The sequence below is a fragment of the Muntiacus reevesi genome, chromosome 8 (assembly GCF_963930625.1).
Source record: "Muntiacus reevesi chromosome 8, mMunRee1.1, whole genome shotgun sequence".
In the NCBI taxonomy this organism is placed as follows: Eukaryota; Metazoa; Chordata; class Mammalia; order Artiodactyla; family Cervidae; genus Muntiacus; species Muntiacus reevesi.
In genome coordinates, this window is record NC_089256.1 from 54330149 (window position 1) to 54348497 (window position 18349).

The 18349-nt window shown below is 35.6% G+C and overlaps 1 protein-coding gene across 1 annotated transcript; it reads left to right on the forward strand.

Moving 5' to 3' along the window:
• The first annotated feature begins 3537 nt into the window (after positions 1 to 3537).
• UTS2B (urotensin 2B) lies at positions 3538 to 18118 on the forward strand. Its single transcript, XM_065942186.1, has 5 exons — positions 3538 to 3640; positions 8532 to 8630; positions 9810 to 9847; positions 11096 to 11189; positions 18093 to 18118. The coding sequence occupies exons 1-5, from the start codon at positions 3538 to 3540 to the stop codon at positions 18116 to 18118; spliced, it is 360 nt and encodes a 119-aa protein (XP_065798258.1).
• Positions 18119 to 18349: the final 231 nt, after the last annotated feature.

An 18349-nucleotide genomic window follows, 5' to 3' on the forward strand; every position in this document is an offset into this window, starting at 1 on the left:
AATGGCTCAAATGCCTACATTTTAGAGCCAGAACTACAAAACTAAAAAAAAAAAAAAAAAAAAAAAGCCCCCATGACTTTGTATTAGGCAATGGTTTTTTAGATACAATACTCAAAACACAAAACAACAGAAAAAAGAAAAGATAAGTTGGACTTTATCCAAATAAAAACTTTTGTGCTTCAAAGGACACTATCAACAAAGTGAAAAGACAGTTGACAGAATATAAACTAAGATCATGGCATCTGGTCCCATCATTTCATGGCAAATAGGTGGAGAAACAGTGGAAGCAGTGTCAGACTCTATTTTTTTGGGCTCCAGATGGTGACTGCAGTCATGAAATTAAAAGACGCTTACTCCTTGGAAGTATAGTTATGACCAACCTAGACAACATATTAAAAAGCAGAGACAATACTTTGCCAAAAAAGGTCCATCTAGTCAAGGCTATGGTTTTTCCAGTAGTCATGTATGGATGTGAGAGTTGGACTGTAAAGAAAGCTGAGTGCCGAAAAATTGATGCTTTTGAACTGTGGTGTTGGAGAAGATTCTTGAGAGTCCCTTGGACTGCAAGGAGATCCAACCAGTCCATCCTGAAGGAGATCTGTCCTGGGTGTTCATTGCAAGGACTGATGTTGAAACTGAAACTCCAATACTTTGGCCACCTGATGCGAAGAACTGACTCATTTGAAAAGACCCTGATGCTGGGAGGGATTGGGGGCAGAAGGAGAAGGGGATGACAGAGGATGAAATGGCTGGATGGCATCACCAACTCGATGGACATGAGTTTGAGTAAACTCCAGGAGTTGGTGATGGACAGGGAGGCCTGGTGTGCTGCGATTCATGGAGTTGCAAAGAGTCAGACATGACCGAGCGACTGAACTGAGCTGAAAGTAAGTTTGCAAATTATACATCTGATAAGGCACTAGTATCTGGAATTTGAAGAAGCCTCTCAACTTAATAATAAAAAAGAAAAAACTCAATTTAAAAAAATTTTCAAGGTATTTGGACAGATATTTCTATTTAATCTTGACAAATAAAGGCCATTCTGAATTTTAAAAAAATCTATGTACTGACTTGTCAGAATTCCAGTCTCTGCTTTTGCCTTCTTTCTCCTGCCTGCTGCTTTTATTCACTAATTTAACTGATGTGTCAGGAATTTTACCAAGAACTAACAGGGTCAGAGAGAGGTCAGAATTAAATTGTTCAATTTTTCTACTTACTGGAAAAAAAGTCCAAGAGTTTAATAGAGTCAAAAAGTGATTATTCAAGTGTGTTAGAGTCACCATATGGACCCTGACTGTTTGCTCTTTTCCTGTTGCTCATCATGAGAAACAGATAAAATATATGTGAATCTTAAAGCTATCTGTAAATTATAACTTGAAAATGTCTTCACTGACAAAATAAAAATGTTATTTATCTGCTGTAATTGAAATACAGATTAAGTGACTAAAAAACTTGTCTTCAAAATGTGAAGTGAAAGTGTTGTAAGTTTCTTAAAATTGCATGTGTGCATGCTCAGTCACTTCAGTTGTGTCCGATTCTTTGTGACCCCATGGACTGTAACCCCCAGGGTCCTCTATCCATGAGATTCTTCAGGCAATAATACTGGAGTGAGTTGCCATTTCCTCCTCTAGGGAATCTTCCCAACCCAAGCATCGAACCCTTATCTCCTGTGTCTCCTACATTGCAGGTGGATTCTTTAACCACTAGGTTACCTAGGAAGCCTCTCTTAAAGATCAGGTCTCTGTTATTGAAACAACCTGTTTTTCCCTATTTATGGACAAGAGACAACTTGGGTTAAGAATGTGACTTTGCAGTTGGATAGGTCTAGGTTTCACTTTTGGTTCCACAACTTTCTCCCTTTGCCAATAAAGGTGAAATGTTACAACAATTATATTAATTATTGAGGGATTGAGGTGGGAATTAAATAAGACACAGTAATGTGAAGTGCTTAGAATAGGAGCTGACATGGGATGACTGCTCACTGAATGGCAACAATAACATCAGTATATAATATTACTGTGTCTGCTAATGGCAGGCCTCCCTGGTGAGTCAGCAGTAACGAATCTGCCTGCAATGCAGGAGACCCCTGTTCAATCCCTAGGTCAAGAAGATCCCCTGGGGGAGGGCATGGCAACCCATTAGGGTACTCTTGCCTAGAGAATCACATGGACAGAGGAGCCTGGCAGGCTGCAGACCATAGGGTCGCACAGAGTCAGACTACTGAAGCGACTAATGGTTCCAGGAACAAACATGCTAACTTCATTTATCTAACACAGTCAATAGTGAAACTTGTTTTTCTTTGGACAATTAATTTGGCTATACACTCATGTGAAGAATTTAGTAAAATAATTTGATTGTTAGGGAGAGAAGATTGAATGATTTAATGAAAGGTCTTTGTAAGTTTTTTTCCCAAAGAGAATGGGTGGTCGTGAATAAGGAAATTATTTGTCATTAAATTGCCAACATCAACTAAAACATAACAGAAGAAAAGGTTCAGAAAGGTGTATCAGATATCCTGAAAAAGCCTTTGTGGAAAGAAACATAACATAATGTTGTTTAGAAAGAAGTCATCAGTACCTAACCTTATCTGAGAAGACAAGTCAATTATTTAGCCTCTTATTAGAAGGCAAACCCTGTGAGAATAGGGTTCCTTGTTTTGTATAACAGAATTAAAGAAAAAAATTCAGAATAACTTTATTTACATTTAAAAACATTTTTTTTTTTTTAATTAGGGAACCATGAGCTGAACTTGTCTCTAATACAGTTTTAGAGCAAATACATCTTAAGTCTCTTGTGAGAAAAAGTAAATGCCAAGACCAGAGGTCACTACTGCATCTTCAGTCATAAAATTGCAACTATAGATATACCAAAAGACTTTTACTTTAAAAAAAAATTACATTTAAAGCAAGTATTAAAGAGAGTAATTGATGGGACATCTGCCAACTTTGAATTAATTAGATTCAGCCTTAATTTTTAAAAGTGTTGGCTGCAGCAAAATGATAGAGTAAGACATTAATGTTCCCATTATGATTCACTTCAAATTTGAACTCTTCCCAGCTCAAATCTGTTTGGTTGGTTAAAAATGAAGTGATGGTTACAAATAACAACAGTAGCCAGAAAACTATATCCAGTTCTAAATTAGCCAAATGAAAGGCATTGTTCCCATTTCATTGTTATGAAAATCTAACCGACAGGTTCTCTAGTCTTAGCTTTAGCTTTATGAGGTGCATGTGTCTGACCACGTGTGCATGAATAGGGACGCCTGCTTTTAGTGAAATGGGCAGATATGAGATATATTGATTGGGTTCTTCCTGCCATTGAGTGAGTAGAAAACCTGTCACTTCTCCAAGTAGTGAATCATGTTGACAGAGAGCAATACATTTTATAAGGTTTTTTTTTTCTTTGTTCAGATCATTTGTAGTTGAAGCACATTTGCCACCTTTTAAAAGTGATCTCTGCAGCATTCCAGAGCCATTGAAATATTCGTCTTGACCTGGATAGTCAGTTTCTCTGCTAGCACGGAAGAAGATTTTTAACATGAACGTGATTCTATCAACCACTCTTTGTTTTGGACTCCTAACTTTGTTATCTGTAATGATCTTTTTAGAATCGGTGCATGGGCTGCCATATTTTATTCAAGGTATGTACACATGAATGCAAAATCCTACAGGTGGGTAAATAATCCTTATTCTCCTATTTGTGTTGCTTTGATTTTTCTATCATTATGGCAATAATGTTTTAAACATCAATATAGTTTAATCTTCAGACAACCCTTTAGTAGTTGCTGTTTTAAATTAAATATAATCTGTGATGCTGTTCTCAAGTTAATTAATTTTAACTGACACTGTACTAAATTAATTTCAACTGCATTTGAAATTGCATTTGAAAGGGAAATCTCTTACTTATTTCTATTCCATTAACAAAGACGGGGATGTATAAATAGTAATACAGTGCAATGCATATTTCAAAAGAACATCTTCAGGAAAAAATAAGAGTTTCATCCAGTGAGATTATTAGTAAATATCTTATAAAAGGAGAATGACTCCGAGAACATATCAAGACAACACTTTTATGTGCAGAGACCTAGGGAGAATGATACATTGGGATATTTATATAGTACTTTCAGGAGGAGGATGTTAACACCCACATAATTCATTGACTGTGATCAGATTTCTAAATACTTAGGGTACTTATATTAAATGAAATAATGTAATTTTTGACATCTACAAATACCATGATAAATTTAGGGAAAATAAGTTTCTATTCTGGTCATATTGGAACTTGATCTTTTAAAAAAATTTTTCATTGCATTCTGTAGTGGAAATAGCTTTTAATCTGGGAATCAGTGGAATTAGATTTAATGCTGATTTACTAGGCAAACAATCTAACCTCATTGAAACTTTTATATATGTCTTTACCTTTTAAAAATAATAACTTAAAAATAGTGCTGTTTAATATCTTGTCCAATTTGAATCGATCATCTAACTGACCTCTTTGTCAGGAAGAGGGAGACAGACAGCCTTTGCTTTTGTCTTTCTCAGGCAAACCAAGACAGAATTTAATAAATTTTGTTTACATGACTCTGGGTTGAGAAAAGGGATTATTTCCTCTTTCAGATCTAATCCAACTTTACTAGACCGTTTTGCCTCAAATGTGGTTTTAAAAGTCAATGAAAATTAGAACAGTTCTTTTGATAGTGGAAATAAAATTGCATAAATCCTTGTTACTTATTTATAGGAATTTTCCCTTTGAAAAACAAATACAAGCCTGGGACCTAGCTGCAAGACCTAAATACCAGCTTGGGGATAAAAGAATCTGGATTTTATCTTAGGCACTCACATTTTGTCTTTGGCCAGCCAAAATCATTGTACTTGGTAGGCCTTCATTGCTTTTCCTATGAAATAATGAGATTTTCAATGTTCTTAACAGCATAAATGTGTGAGGAAGGAAACATCTGGCCATTTACAGAAGACTCTGCAAAATGAGGATGCTAGTGGTAACTGTATTATAACTTCTGATATCATGTATATGAAATACAGAAAAATCCAACTCAAACTTTTTACTAGATTACAAGTAGATAACATCTCTAACCCCAGAACACCACACACTGATGTCCATATATCATCAGCAACATATAGGAAAGGTTTCTCTCTGGGACCCCTTGATCTCAGTTTCATTGTATGTAAATAGAGAAGACAAGTTATTGAGAAGTTTATTATTTTCTAATCTAAATTGTCCAGGATTAGAGTAAACTTCTCACTACTTTTCAAAGCAACTAAATGTTTGACTTATTTTAGTCTTTTAACACACTGTTTTCAAATAAGCATTTGTCCACTGATAGACCAAAGGTGGGGTACAATCCTCTCTGTGTTAAATGCCACCCAAGACCAAGAACACAATCTTCCAGCTTTCCTATGGTTTTGGGGTCACATGAAAGCGTGCCTCATAAGCCTGAAACTGGGCAAATTGCCTACCGTGAAACGAACAGCTGTGAATATCATGACTAGAAAGACTATTTAAAAATTTTTTTGGTATATTATCATTTGAGGGTGTTCCAGGTTTCTTTCTGGCAAAATTTCTTATCTATACCCCATAAAAATCGTCACATTCTAATGACAAGCAAGGACACAACTGTATCTTTTAAGCTTCAGTGTCTCAGGTGGTAATGAGTCTTTTTTTTCCTTGTATATTGCAAAAGTAATCACTCATTTCTGAGTAACTTTGCCATCCTTTTTGCTAAAGGGACATTGGCACTTGGGTAGTTTTTTTATTCAAACAGTTTCTTTATCAACACTAACTTTTAATTCAAAGACAAATATTAAAAGTACATGCATCTTTTCTTTTAAAGTTGTATCTGTTTTAAGACTAAAAATAAAAATGAGAAAAAAGATTTATTTTCTATTATTTTTCTTATCTTTCTGATGTCTTACTTTAGAAAAAAAATTTTTTTTTTTTAAATTTCTTAAAAAAACTTTTCCTCAGAGTTTCCTTTAAAAGGTGGTTTTCTTAAATGGTAGTGACAAGAATTTCTGAGGACAGTGTGTAGTCACTGGAAACCAAATGGGTAAAGAATGGTAAATACATTAATTTTCTCTTTTGAAAATGTTCCACTTAAACACACAGAGAAAGGGACTGTAAATTAAGCCAACAAAAGGTTCAGAAGGTAACATTTTCTAGTTACCTTCCTCCTAGTTTTATAAATTCCCTAAATTGAAGGCAATGAGTCTGTTTCTTTTATCACAGTTCTCTTTCTAAAACAAATAGTCATTATCACCTGGCTACACAGTGTTCCTCATTTTTTCAATGAAAGCATTTTAGAGATTATAATTTAACATTTTAATGAATAGATATAATAAAAATTGCTATACTATTGCATAGTTATATCTTTTTCTTAAACTAAATTATTCCTGAGGATCTTTGTTTAATTGATGTTAAACAAAAGTTCCATTGATAGTCTATTATTTTAACTACTCAAAGAAAAAAGAACCCCAGAATTTCATAAATAATTTCTATGCCTATGAAGTAATGGAAATTGAGGAACTTTAAAACTGAGGAAATTGAGCAACAATAAATGTGTTTGTCAGTGTAGAAACTTTGATGATGCCACCTACTCCAGGTCATTTATTGTCTTTATCAGCAAATCATTTATTCCTTTAATTAACCATTTAGTTATTTGAGTTCATTAATTGACATTTTGGAGACGCAGGGAATAGGAGACAATTTAAAGGAAGAGTCTAGTTAAATTATGAGCCATTTCTCTAACTGAAGCCTCAATATTCCCACTTTTAAATTTTAAACTCACTACTCTATCTTTTGTCCACACAATATCAGTTATTATGACTGAACTGGAACAGGATCTTATGGTCCTTGCCCCCTAACCCCCTTGCCCATGTCCTCAGACTTCCTTTTTTTTTGTGGAAAAACTTTAGACAAAGAATAAGTTTAATCGGAGAACTGAAAAAATGAAGAAACAAAGGGAAACAGTCAAAGGAAGCCCAGTAACAATAATGTAGTCTTTAAGTATAATCAAGGACCTTTAGTTCCTCCTCAAGGGCCATAGATAATATTCTGAGCCATATCCTGTGAGCTGTCTTATAGATACTGAAACATCAGGTGGAGAAATTAACCACCTGACAACCAGACTGTAGTTATGACATAAGCAGCCACAATTCTGAGAACTGGCCTCAAAGAAATTGAAACAAACTGACACTGGAATTGAAGATTAGCAGTACCTAAAATAAGCAAGATTACACTGGTCAGACCACTGATGACCAATTTCAAGATGACTATCAGAGCTGACATGCTTATGCATGTAGCCCCCTCCTTCAGTCTATAAAAGCTCTTGCCCCCTGACAATTAGGGGGCAGTCAGACATCGGACAGTTCTCTGCCCTCTGCAACCCTCCTGGTTGCTGGCATCCAAAATAAAGCAAACTTCCCTTTCCACTAAGCTGGCCTCTTTGAATGGCTTTTGAGTGGCAGCAGCTGGACCTGGGTTTGGTAACATGAGGAGAAAAAGAGAGGGAAGAATGTTCCTATAGAAATTATATGATAAAGGTTTGATTATTTTAGGCCACCTTACAAAGTTCATTTTGTTTATAAGAAACTAATTATTATTTTAATTGCATTACAATCCTGTTGAATCTTCATTTTTTATAGCTTGAATAAAGTCTATTGTCCTAATTTCTACCCCAGAATCAAAATATTTGGGAAAATTTGGTTGATTTTTTCTGTTTTTAGAGTGCTGAGTGAGTGGGCTGGGAGGTAAATGGACAAAGATCTAAAGCTATGAGCACAGAAAAACTAGGCACCATCTGACCACTTCTACAAGGTTGCCTTGGATGGTTCAAGGCAATTCCCAGAACACAAAATGGCTCATATTTATATGTGTATGAAATCTCAAAATCAAATTTTACATTTTTATCTTAAAAACAACTTTTAATTTATATTTTTTATGTTAAACACAATAGTAGAAAATTTTTTTTAAATACAGATGAAAAAACAAGTACAGCTTACTGTAATTCTACTAAGGCAGAAATAATTACGGGTAAATTTTAGACTGTAAACTTCCAGGTATATTCTCCATCTTTGCTTCCTTCTCTTTCTCACAATCTCTCTTTGAGGGTTCATAAACATTCAGTGATTTTTAAAACAGTTTGTCTTTTTATATTACACATCTCTCTCTATACACATTTTATTGGCAAGTATACACACTTTCCAGGTTGTGCAGTGGTAAGGAATCTGCCTGTCAATGCAGGAGATGCAAGAGACTCAGGTACTATCCATGGGTCAGGAAGATCACCTAGAGGAGGAAATGACAACCCACTCAATTATTCTTCCCTGGAAAATTCTATGGACAGAGGGGCCCAGCAGGTTTCACTATAGTCCGTGGCATCGCAAAGAGTCGTACATGATTGAGCAACTGAGGACACATACGCATTAATAGTTACCTGTAAAATCTATTTAATCAGAAACACATTCAAGTGACACAGACTGAAAAGAGCTTTCACTTCACTGAGGTAATTATTACAGGAAATGAATTGCTTCCAGATAAAGAAGATACAGATGGTGAAGAAATATTGCGGGCTTTACTGAACAAAAATTTTGGCTTCCAAAGACCTTCCAACCTTGGTGAGTTAAGAATAAAGTCAAACATTATTTATTCCATCTTCTGACCTGTTTTCTCTACATGTTAATTTATATTAAAGAAAGTAATAATTACTAATTTAAAGCTGCACTGAAGGCTTAAGTGTCTGTTATTTCATATTCATGCTAAAAGCAATGGCATTAATAAAAAACATTAAAATCTTATTTTGTTCAATTATAGTATTCTAATGGGGTTAGTAACTGTCGAGTTACAAAACAGTTATCCTTACTTATATTTTTCCCTCTCATCTGTGTCACTCCCCACAGGTACAGTTAGTATTTTCTTTTACTAAATGCTTCCAGGGTATTATTAAATGTTTTGAAATAGGTTTCCACTAGAAATATCTCAAGTTAACTGTGGTTTTGTGGCACTTTTTTTGCAATCAGATTCTTAGAATTTGGGAAATGACTGGAGTAGAAACCATTGAGAAATTTAGGCTCCACCAAGCTTTTCTTTTCTTTGAGGTACAGGATAATCCGATTTACAATTATGTATCAGATTGATCTCCAAGAAATGATAGATACTGTCAGAAATTTAGCAAGTCTAACCTGAGAGACAGTGTGACAATATGATAATGTATGCTCTCTCGGAAAACATCTCTTCTAAAAAAATGTCTATTCATGGGACAGGGTACTGGTTAAAATAATACCTTAATATATACTTAAAAATACAGGATTTAAAAGTTAGAAATAAGATGTTTCATTGAGGAAAATGGACATGATTATAAAAAGAAAAATCTGTACTCAAATTGTAAAACCCAGAGAGATTACTATTAGCATTTTGGGAAATTTCCCTCTTGATTACATTTTACAGATAAGATTTGTGGCCTACTGTTTTTTTTTTCACTTAATATTTTTTTCATGAGAATGTCCCCATGCCAGTGTAAAAATTTACTTCAAAATAGTAGTCCTGATTAGAACTATGAAAAGTCCCTATTTAAGAAAACTCCATATTTATGATAGAAATTAGATGCTTGCTCATTATATTACTGATTATATTTCAACATTACAGGCACTGAAAAAATGTTTGGGCTTTATATTGGAGATACATGGATGATTTCAAATCATACCAAAAAGATACCTTATCTTTCTGAATATGTGACCTGAAATGAATTAAATATTACTTGCAATGTACATTTTTCATATGACAAATGTGTCTTGCAGATATAGAACTGACTAACAAGTTGGAGGAACTTAACCAGGTGAGAATGTGAAACACATGAAATCTCAGTTTTCATAATTATTATAAAATAATTTATTTTGAAACAGTAGTTTTTAAAATTATGAATACTATATTTTAAAACTATTATTCTTGCTAGAAAAAGAGTGAAGTAATTCACTAGGAAAAATAATCAAATTCTACTCAAAAAAGAAGAAAAGGAAAACAAGACAAAACTATAACTGAAGTGATCATGGGATAAAATGTCTAGAAATCTGGATTTTAGATCCAGCTCTCCAATTACCTAGGAGACCATGGAAGAATCAAAATTCTCTGGATCTAAATCTCCTCATCTGTAAAATAGGAGGCTATAATTAGATTGGTGGTTTTCAAAAGCTATTATTATTTTTCAAAGTGGAAATATTTTTTTCCAAACAAAATTGTATGTGGTCCCAGTAACTGAAACATGTAAGAGTGGAGCTGTTCTGCTTGAAGCAGCTAGCTTGGGAGGAGAGGGAGTGAAGGGCTGCATTCTTGACCTGTTTTGGCCTCGGATCAGGGAACCCCTTGGCAACCTTATCCCCCAACTTCTCTCTATGAGGAAAATTGGAAAATCATTGCATTAGGTTACTTCTTAACTCTTTCAAACACAGCTACATGCAAATTCATTATCATATAAAGCATGTGGCTGTTAGAGAGAAGTATGCCCCACCAATTATTAGCAGCTAGGACATGGATACATGCAGCAGCTCAAGCTGAATTCTGTTTTGATAGAGTTAGATCTCCAGGGTTTAGGCAATCAGTGATCTTGCTAAAGATCAACTTGGCTTACACTCTGGATGGAAACCTTAAGGTCTCAAAATACTTCTCCTTTCCCACTAGGAAGGACAAATATTTCAGGAAATTCGAACATATACATAAGTCTTTGAAAGTCCTTGAAAAGGACTGATCATTTTGGGTGACATCAAATCAATTCCAGCTACACAGGCTGTGTTTACAGGCTTCCCAATAATGAACACTGAGACTTGACTTCCTTCGCCATAAACCTGTTTGTTCCTGATTGTCTGTTGAGTCATGGACCTTTCCCAGCCAGTTACTAAATGCAAGTTTCCTTTTATTTATCTGTTTAATTATTTTTATTTTTTTATTACTCATTTCTTTTTCTGTTGCTCTTTCCTCCTTCCTTTTGTCCATCTTTCCTTCTTCCTCCTTTTCTTGCTCTTTCTTCTTTCATAGAAAACAGTATTGCTGTTATTAAAGACTAATTATTTTCATATTTGATTTTTAACAGCTGGAAAAGCTGAAAGATCAGCTCATGGAAGCAAAGGATGCTGAGATGTCTTATGCGATAGATGGTCTATCTTCTTCCCATCCTAATAAGCGAGGTAAGTTTTCCCTTCAAAGTCTTAACACTGAATTCTAAGATTACTTTTGCAAGTATTTCTGAGAGGAAGAAACTAAGTTGACACTTCTTTATCTTATGTTGATGATCAGATCAAAGTTCATATTTAAAAAAAAAAATTCCAATGAAGGCTTCCCCAATGGCTCAGATGATAAAGAATCTGCCTGCAATGTGGGAGATCGGGTTTCAATCCCTGGATTGGGAAGATCCCTTGGAGAAGGGAATGGCTACCCACTCCAGTATTCTTACCTGGAGAATTCCATGGACAGAGGAGCCTTGTGGGCTACAGTCCGTGTGATCTCAGGGTAGGACATGACTGAGTGACTGAACACACAGACATTCAAATGAAGGCATTAAATGTCTGTGAACTCTGTCACATATACAACATGGTTAGCAAGGTCATATGTTCCAGATTTAAGTAAAATTAGACTCATTGTTTAAAACTGTGTCTCATCCTTGATATTTTGCTTAAACACTGGAGAGTAAGGAGTACTCTCATTGCTATAACACTTAGTCTAGGTTTTGATTCATAATATTTAATTTTAGAGAGATTTCTCTTGGATCCCTATAACTTTTTATAACATTCCTGGAAAATTCTTGTGTATTAAAAAATTGAATGTATGTCTCTTTATTCATGTTGTGATATGAGATTTGCTAAGGTATGTTTTATTCATCTTCACTTGTCCCCTCCTCTCAGGTTTGTTTTTAACTGCTGTAAAAAAGCAGTTTTTACAATGGAAGAGGATGAAACAGTATTCTTTAGATACTTAGCATATACTAGACATTTTATATTTTACTATCTCAGGTTGTTATGGTTAAGTATATAGAGTCTATAGTTAGACTGCCTGGATTTAAATTGTAATATTGATATATTCTACGTGTGTGACCTTGGACAATAATCTAACTTCCTGTGACTCATTTTCTTTGCTCCCAAATGCAAATAATAATAATCATCTTTATGGGATTGTTAGGGGGATTTTATAAGTTAATATATGAAAGTCACTTAGAACAATATCTGGCATGTAATCAATATTATGTAAGCCTAACTTTAGAAATTCATTTTGATCATTATTACTATAATTATTATTTTATTTTCATCATAATCACCATAAGATAGCTTTTACTATGCCTGTATTATAGATGGGAAAATTACATCTCAGAGGGGTTAAATAGCATGCTGAAAATAACCCAGTTACTAAGTGATTTAACCAGTGAGCCTGAAGGACATAGATAGAGGATATATTGGAAGGTGGAAGGGAGAGAATCTTCAGGCTTTCTAAGGACGTTAGCTTTTACTAACTGTCATACTGGGTAAGACTGAAGGCAAAATGAGAAAGGGATGGCAGAGGATGAGATGGTTAGTTGACATCACCGACTCCAAGAAATAGTGGAGGATGGAGGAGTCTGGTTGCTTCTCTCAATCCTTATAATCAGTTGATAGAATCACAGAGTTGGACACGACTTAGTGGCTGAACAGTTATCATATGGGAAATCACTAAAATTTGGAGCAAGTGAGTGCTAAGAAATGTTTCAACAGAACCACTTTTGATGTTTAATGGAGAATATACTGCTGCTACTGCTGCTAAGTCGCTTCAGTCGTGTCCAACTCTGTGTGACCCCATAGATGGCAGCCCACCAGGCTCCTCTGTCCCTGCGATTCTCCAGGCAAGAATACTGGAGTGGGTTGCCATTTCCTTCTCCAGAATACACTGCAAAGAGGAGCAAAAATGGAAGCAGAGAGACCTTTAAAGAGGCTAATTTAAGGATCTAGATAATAAATGGTGGTAACTTTAGTTAGGTGGCAGTAGTGAATTGATAAGAACAAGTCTGATACTAGATACATTTTGAAAAAGGAAAAAAAGTCAACAAAATTTGCTCTAAAATTATATATGAGTTGTAGAAAAAAGAGGAAGATTTGTAAATGACTCCAAGGTTTTGCTGTAAGTGACTAGGGATAAAAGGGCAATTTCTGTTTATCGAGAGCTTCCCTGATGGCTCAGAAGGTAAATATTCTGCCTGCAATGCAGGAAACTCAGGTTTGATCTCTCAGTGGGGACGATCCCCTGAAGAAGGGAATGGCTACCCACTTCAGTATTCTTGCCTGGAGAATTCCATGAACAGAGAGTTGGAGGGGGCAACATGGAGCACGGGTTTGGTGATGGAAAAGAGTTGGTATAGAGATTTGTTGAATCTTTTCATAGTCAATATGGCCTAGGCTATGATATGTTACAAATTTTAGTCCAAATCTCAGAGACTTAATATAAGGAAATCCATCAAGTTCAATGCACATAGTATTAATGCAAGCCTCTTTTAGTTTGTGGCTGTATCATCTAGATTGTTGCTGTAACTTGATTGCCTCCAAGATTACCAAGATGAAGGAGAGGGATAGAGGCTGCATCTCAGCTCTCAGCTACCTCAGTTCAGGGACATGCATCACCTCTACTGATCCACTGCCTTTAATTAGTCACTTGAGCTGCCACCAAAATATTGGAAGAACAAGCTAATAAAAACTAGAAAGCACTTATAAAAGTACATGGGGAGTACTGCCTCCACCACAGTCAATCCTTTGATCTTTTCTTAACCACATAGATTATACTCAACTGACTCTCTGTTAGAGACAAGCCCAAATTCCTTTCACTGCTGCACCCCAAACAAAGAACAGGCTCTCCAGGAGATACTAAGCTTTGTCAAATACAATGTGGCTCCACTTCATTCACAGACTTATTAGCTAAAAGGACAAATTCAATAATCAGCATGAGAATAGGGAAAGGATAACAACAATCAATCAACTTATTGATTGATTCTTTTATTGATTCTTTTGATTCTTTGATTGATTCTTTTATTCATAAAAGAAAAGAACATGAGACATGAGTGGTAACCTCTAGCAATTCTGAAATCCCACAGGGCAAATATTATAAAGGTCTCTTACCCTGGAGACAGAGAAAAGTTTCTTGCTTAGGACCTACTAGGGTGTAGGAGGAGTCCTTTGTCCATTGTGTTGTTTCTCCTTTCTCTACCTTTTCCGAAGCTTTTGCTTTTTTTTTTTTTTTTTCATTTTTCATCCTTCAACACAGCTTATGTGCTTTTGGGGGACTGTTCTCTTTGAGGCCTGAATGGTTTTCTCAGGCCTCCTCCTACTCTCACAAAATTGGAGGCCCAAGGTTTATTTCATTTTAAAGTGTCAAAGATGTTTTTAGTTCTAGGGTTTATGGTGTCTTTGACAATGATTTCTTTTATCAATTTAGACAGCTTCTCAACTATTGCTACATAGTTTTTAAAAAACTATTTTAACTATTTTGTATTCTTACCCCCAACTGAGTTGCCTTGAAGAATATACTTTGAAAAGTAACACTTAATCTAATTTTTTTGCCCTGAATTCCTTATTTCAATTGATACTTACCTGACTTCACTCAGAATCATTTTAAATCCCTTTTTATAGTTTTGGTGTCTAGAAACAGCTCTTGAAATATTTCAAGGTCTTGTATTTCTGAACTACCTTTACTTCTTTTTTATTTATTTGTAAAGGTACCATTTCCCCCCAGGCTTACTATTTCTTGTAATACCTGGCTAAGTGAATCCACCGGAAACCTAAAAATACTGCCAGTGTTCTATTTCCTTACCTTTTTCTTCTAGAGCTTCCAGAGGAACACATTCTGAATCCGAACTGTTACAGATGTCAGTTTTACCACACATTTTGCTACTTTGTAAAATGACTCTTCTTGTTTCCAGCCTGTGATATCAACTTCCTTGTCTGCCATTAATCAGTTGCTGAGGTTGTGCCATGATTTAGCTTCCTATTAGAGTAGCACCCTCCTTCAAGTTATTAAGGTATATTTTGGGATAAATTAGGCAAACTACATCAACAAAAAAACCTTAAAAATTCAGTGGTGTAACCTGGTTTAAGATTTATTTCATGTTTACATGAAGCTTTGTGTACCTTGATTATTTTCCTTTGCTCATGTGTCCCTATAGCAGGATAGGAAAGTTATGGAGGAAAACGCATCCTTACCTTCCAAAATTAGGCACATGTTCTCAATCTAACTTAATGGGATTAGGGGAGCACCTGGGAAACGTCAAGAAACCCAATGAACAGTTGGAGAATCCTATCTCTACAATAGATATTTTGAGCTTGTTATGCCATGTATAACAAAATCTTCCCAGTAGTGATTTGAGTAAACCCCTGAGTATATAAATTTGGAGCTTAGGGAAGTAGCCCAGACTGGAGATCTAAATATGACAGCTACCTGCATGTCAGTACTGCTTATTGTGATGAGACTCTCTAGGTAACCACTCTCCTGCTGCTGCTGCTAAGTCACTTCAGTCGTGTCCGACTCTGTGCGACCCCATAGACGGCAGCCCACCTGGCTCCGCCGCCCCTGGGATTCTCCAGCAAGAACACTGGAGTGGGTCGCCATTTCCTTCTCCAATGCATCAAAGTGAAAAGTGAAAGTGAAATCGGTCAGTCGTGTCTGACTCTTAGAGACCCCATGGACTGCAGCCTACCAGGCCCCTCCATCCATGGGATTCTCCAGGCAAGAGTACTGGAGGGGGGTGCCACTGCCTTCTCTGAGGGAATCACTCTAGATAGATATAAAACAGAAGACATCCAAGGACAAATGCCAGGCCACACCAAGGTTAGAGACTGGGCAGATGAGAGAGAATTAGCAAAACAGACTGAGAAGGAGCAGCTACTGTGGAGAAAGGCCACAAGGAGAAAAATGCCTCAGATGTCAAACAGAAAAACTGTTTCCAGGAAGACATAGTCTGGCTGTTCCTAAAGCTATGGTAGGTCCAGTAAAATGAGAGCTGAGAATTTCCATCTGAACAGCAATGGGAAGGGTTTTAATTGTTTTGACAAGAATTATTTGATGGGCTTTTGGTTAAGGAGAATATGATAAAGCAACAGAAATGACTAAAATAGACAACTCTTTTGAGGAATTTTGTTCTGAAGGGTAGTAAAAACTGAAATATTAGCTGGAGTAACTTGGAGGAGTCAAGGAAGCTTTGTGGTTGTTTTTAAGCATGGAGATATTAAAGCATTTATGCATGTAGTAGGAAAAAAGTAAATATTTGTGGTGATAAACATATGAATTAGATGCCCAGGTTAGGTGACAGAAACAACCCACATCACATCTGTCATTTTTATTGGGATAACGAGAAACAGTCTACCATGAATAACAATATATGAAGGTGAAATGAACTCAGAGATTCAGCTTAAAGCTAGGATATCTTAAACTTCTGTGAAATAATGTTATTTGTTTAACCATTTAATATATACTTGACAGTCACCCCATAAATCCTTCCTTTCATTAAAGATACAGCTGTCCAACACCAAGCCTCATACTAAAAACAGGGATTAGAAGAGAGAACCAGATAGATGTCAAGAGACAGAAGAATGCTGGCTAGGGTGTTCCCCCCACCCCCCACAAAAGTGATAAATGATAGATAAGCATTGAGGAGTTGATTCTACTGGTGATATCATTCATGAAGATTTCCTTCAACTGGGAAGTATATTCCAGTGTAGCAGAACTGAGCTGCTCTTGAGGTGCAAGTCTTGAATATGTGTAGATTTATATTTTCCTTCTTGATTGAGATATTCAAAGATATCCAAAGGGACAGAAAGGGACTTTCCAAAATATAAAAAGAATATTGGACTAGAGGGCCAAGTTCCTCAGTTTACTGTCTGAAAATAAATTTCTGCTTTAATAGGATTTGAATGTGTTTTGTTGACAGAAAACTCTGGCTCTTTTAGGAATGAAAAGTAAACTCTGCGTACTATCGTTAACACTCTGTGTAGATGTGGTGATGAGTACTAAGGCCACAATTTAAAGAGTAAGTGGAGTTAGGGAGAGATACCTGGGCAGGAAGATAGACTTTTATCATTTATGGCAAAGAGTGTCTTAACTGTCCTATGAGTTTTTCAACTCATTTTTATTGTGCATCCCATTAATCAATAGTGAATCAAAGACCTTTCTCCCCAAGGTCTTCATTTTATAAAACATTTAGTTTGAAGGAAAATAGAGAAATTTTAATTAACTCGATGAAGCTGATGCTAAGTCAGACAATTGATTGAGAACAATCCACAGAAGATTTAAAATCACTTATTCATGCATCTAAAGATTTAAAATGCTGCTTGAATTACTTTGATTTTTTCTGAAGAATCACTTTTATGATCAGAATGTTAGACTCAATTTAACAATCAAATTACATAAATATCATATGGTGGTTTGCAAAGGCAAGTTTAAATTCTCTTCCTTCTTTTTCCTCCAGTAAATAGAAGCATATTTATCACTGATTTTGCTTGTTTGCTTAGTCCTCTTTGGGACTTAAGTTATGCCAACTCTAAATAGAAAGTGAAAGTTGCTCAGTCGTGTCTGACTCTTTGTGACCCCACAGAATAGTCTATGGAGTTCTCCAGGCCAGAATACTGGAGTGGGTAATCTTCCCAACCCAGGGATTGAACCCAGGTCTCCTACACTGCAGACAGATTCTTTACCAGTTGAGCCACCAGGGAAGCCCTCCTAAAATAGAGGAGTACATCTAATGGGATGGCCTATTGTATTCTTTGAATTGTATTACATGCATTATAATGTGAAACAGAGCTGTCCATTAGAACTTTCTTTAATGAGGTGACCATTCTCTAACTTGCACTGCCTATTATGGTCATCTATTGAGCACTTAAAAGTTGGTTAGTATTATAGAGAAGCTGAATCTTCAAAAATTTATTTAATTTTAATTAATTTAAAGATCCATATGAGTCTGACCACCACTAAATATCTGTTTTAGAAAACTTTCTCATACTCAGGCATACTGAAACTATTTTATTTAAGTGTAATATTTTTATCAAAAATCTTTCTAATAAAAATTTTTTTTTTTTTTTTTTTAGCTTGTTTTTGGAAATACTGTGTCTAAAGTTTTTGCTCTGGGTGCAAAAAAGGAGGAGAACATTAGAAAAAGTTACATATCTACCTACTTTACTGTTTAAAGATCAAAGCTATTTCAAGCATAAAAAAATAGTGGCAGAATTTATACAACTTGCTACATGCTTAAAGTTTATGTTGTGAATCGTGGTGACAAATTAGTTGCCCTTAAATGGCATGGACTATCAGAATGACTCTGTAGAGCTAAAGTTGAGAGTTCTGT

Coding starts and splice junctions, on each gene's coding strand:
- UTS2B (XM_065942186.1), top strand. CDS start 3,538: ATGAACGTGATTCTATCAACCACTCTTTGTTTTGGACTCCTAACTTTG. Junction 8,631..9,809: donor CCAAAGACCTTCCAACCTTG/GTGAGTTAAGAA, acceptor TGTGTCTTGCAG/ATATAGAACTGACTAACAAG. Junction 11,190..18,092: donor TTCCCATCCTAATAAGCGAG/GTAAGTTTTCCC, acceptor TTTTTTTTTTAG/CTTGTTTTTGGAAATACTGT.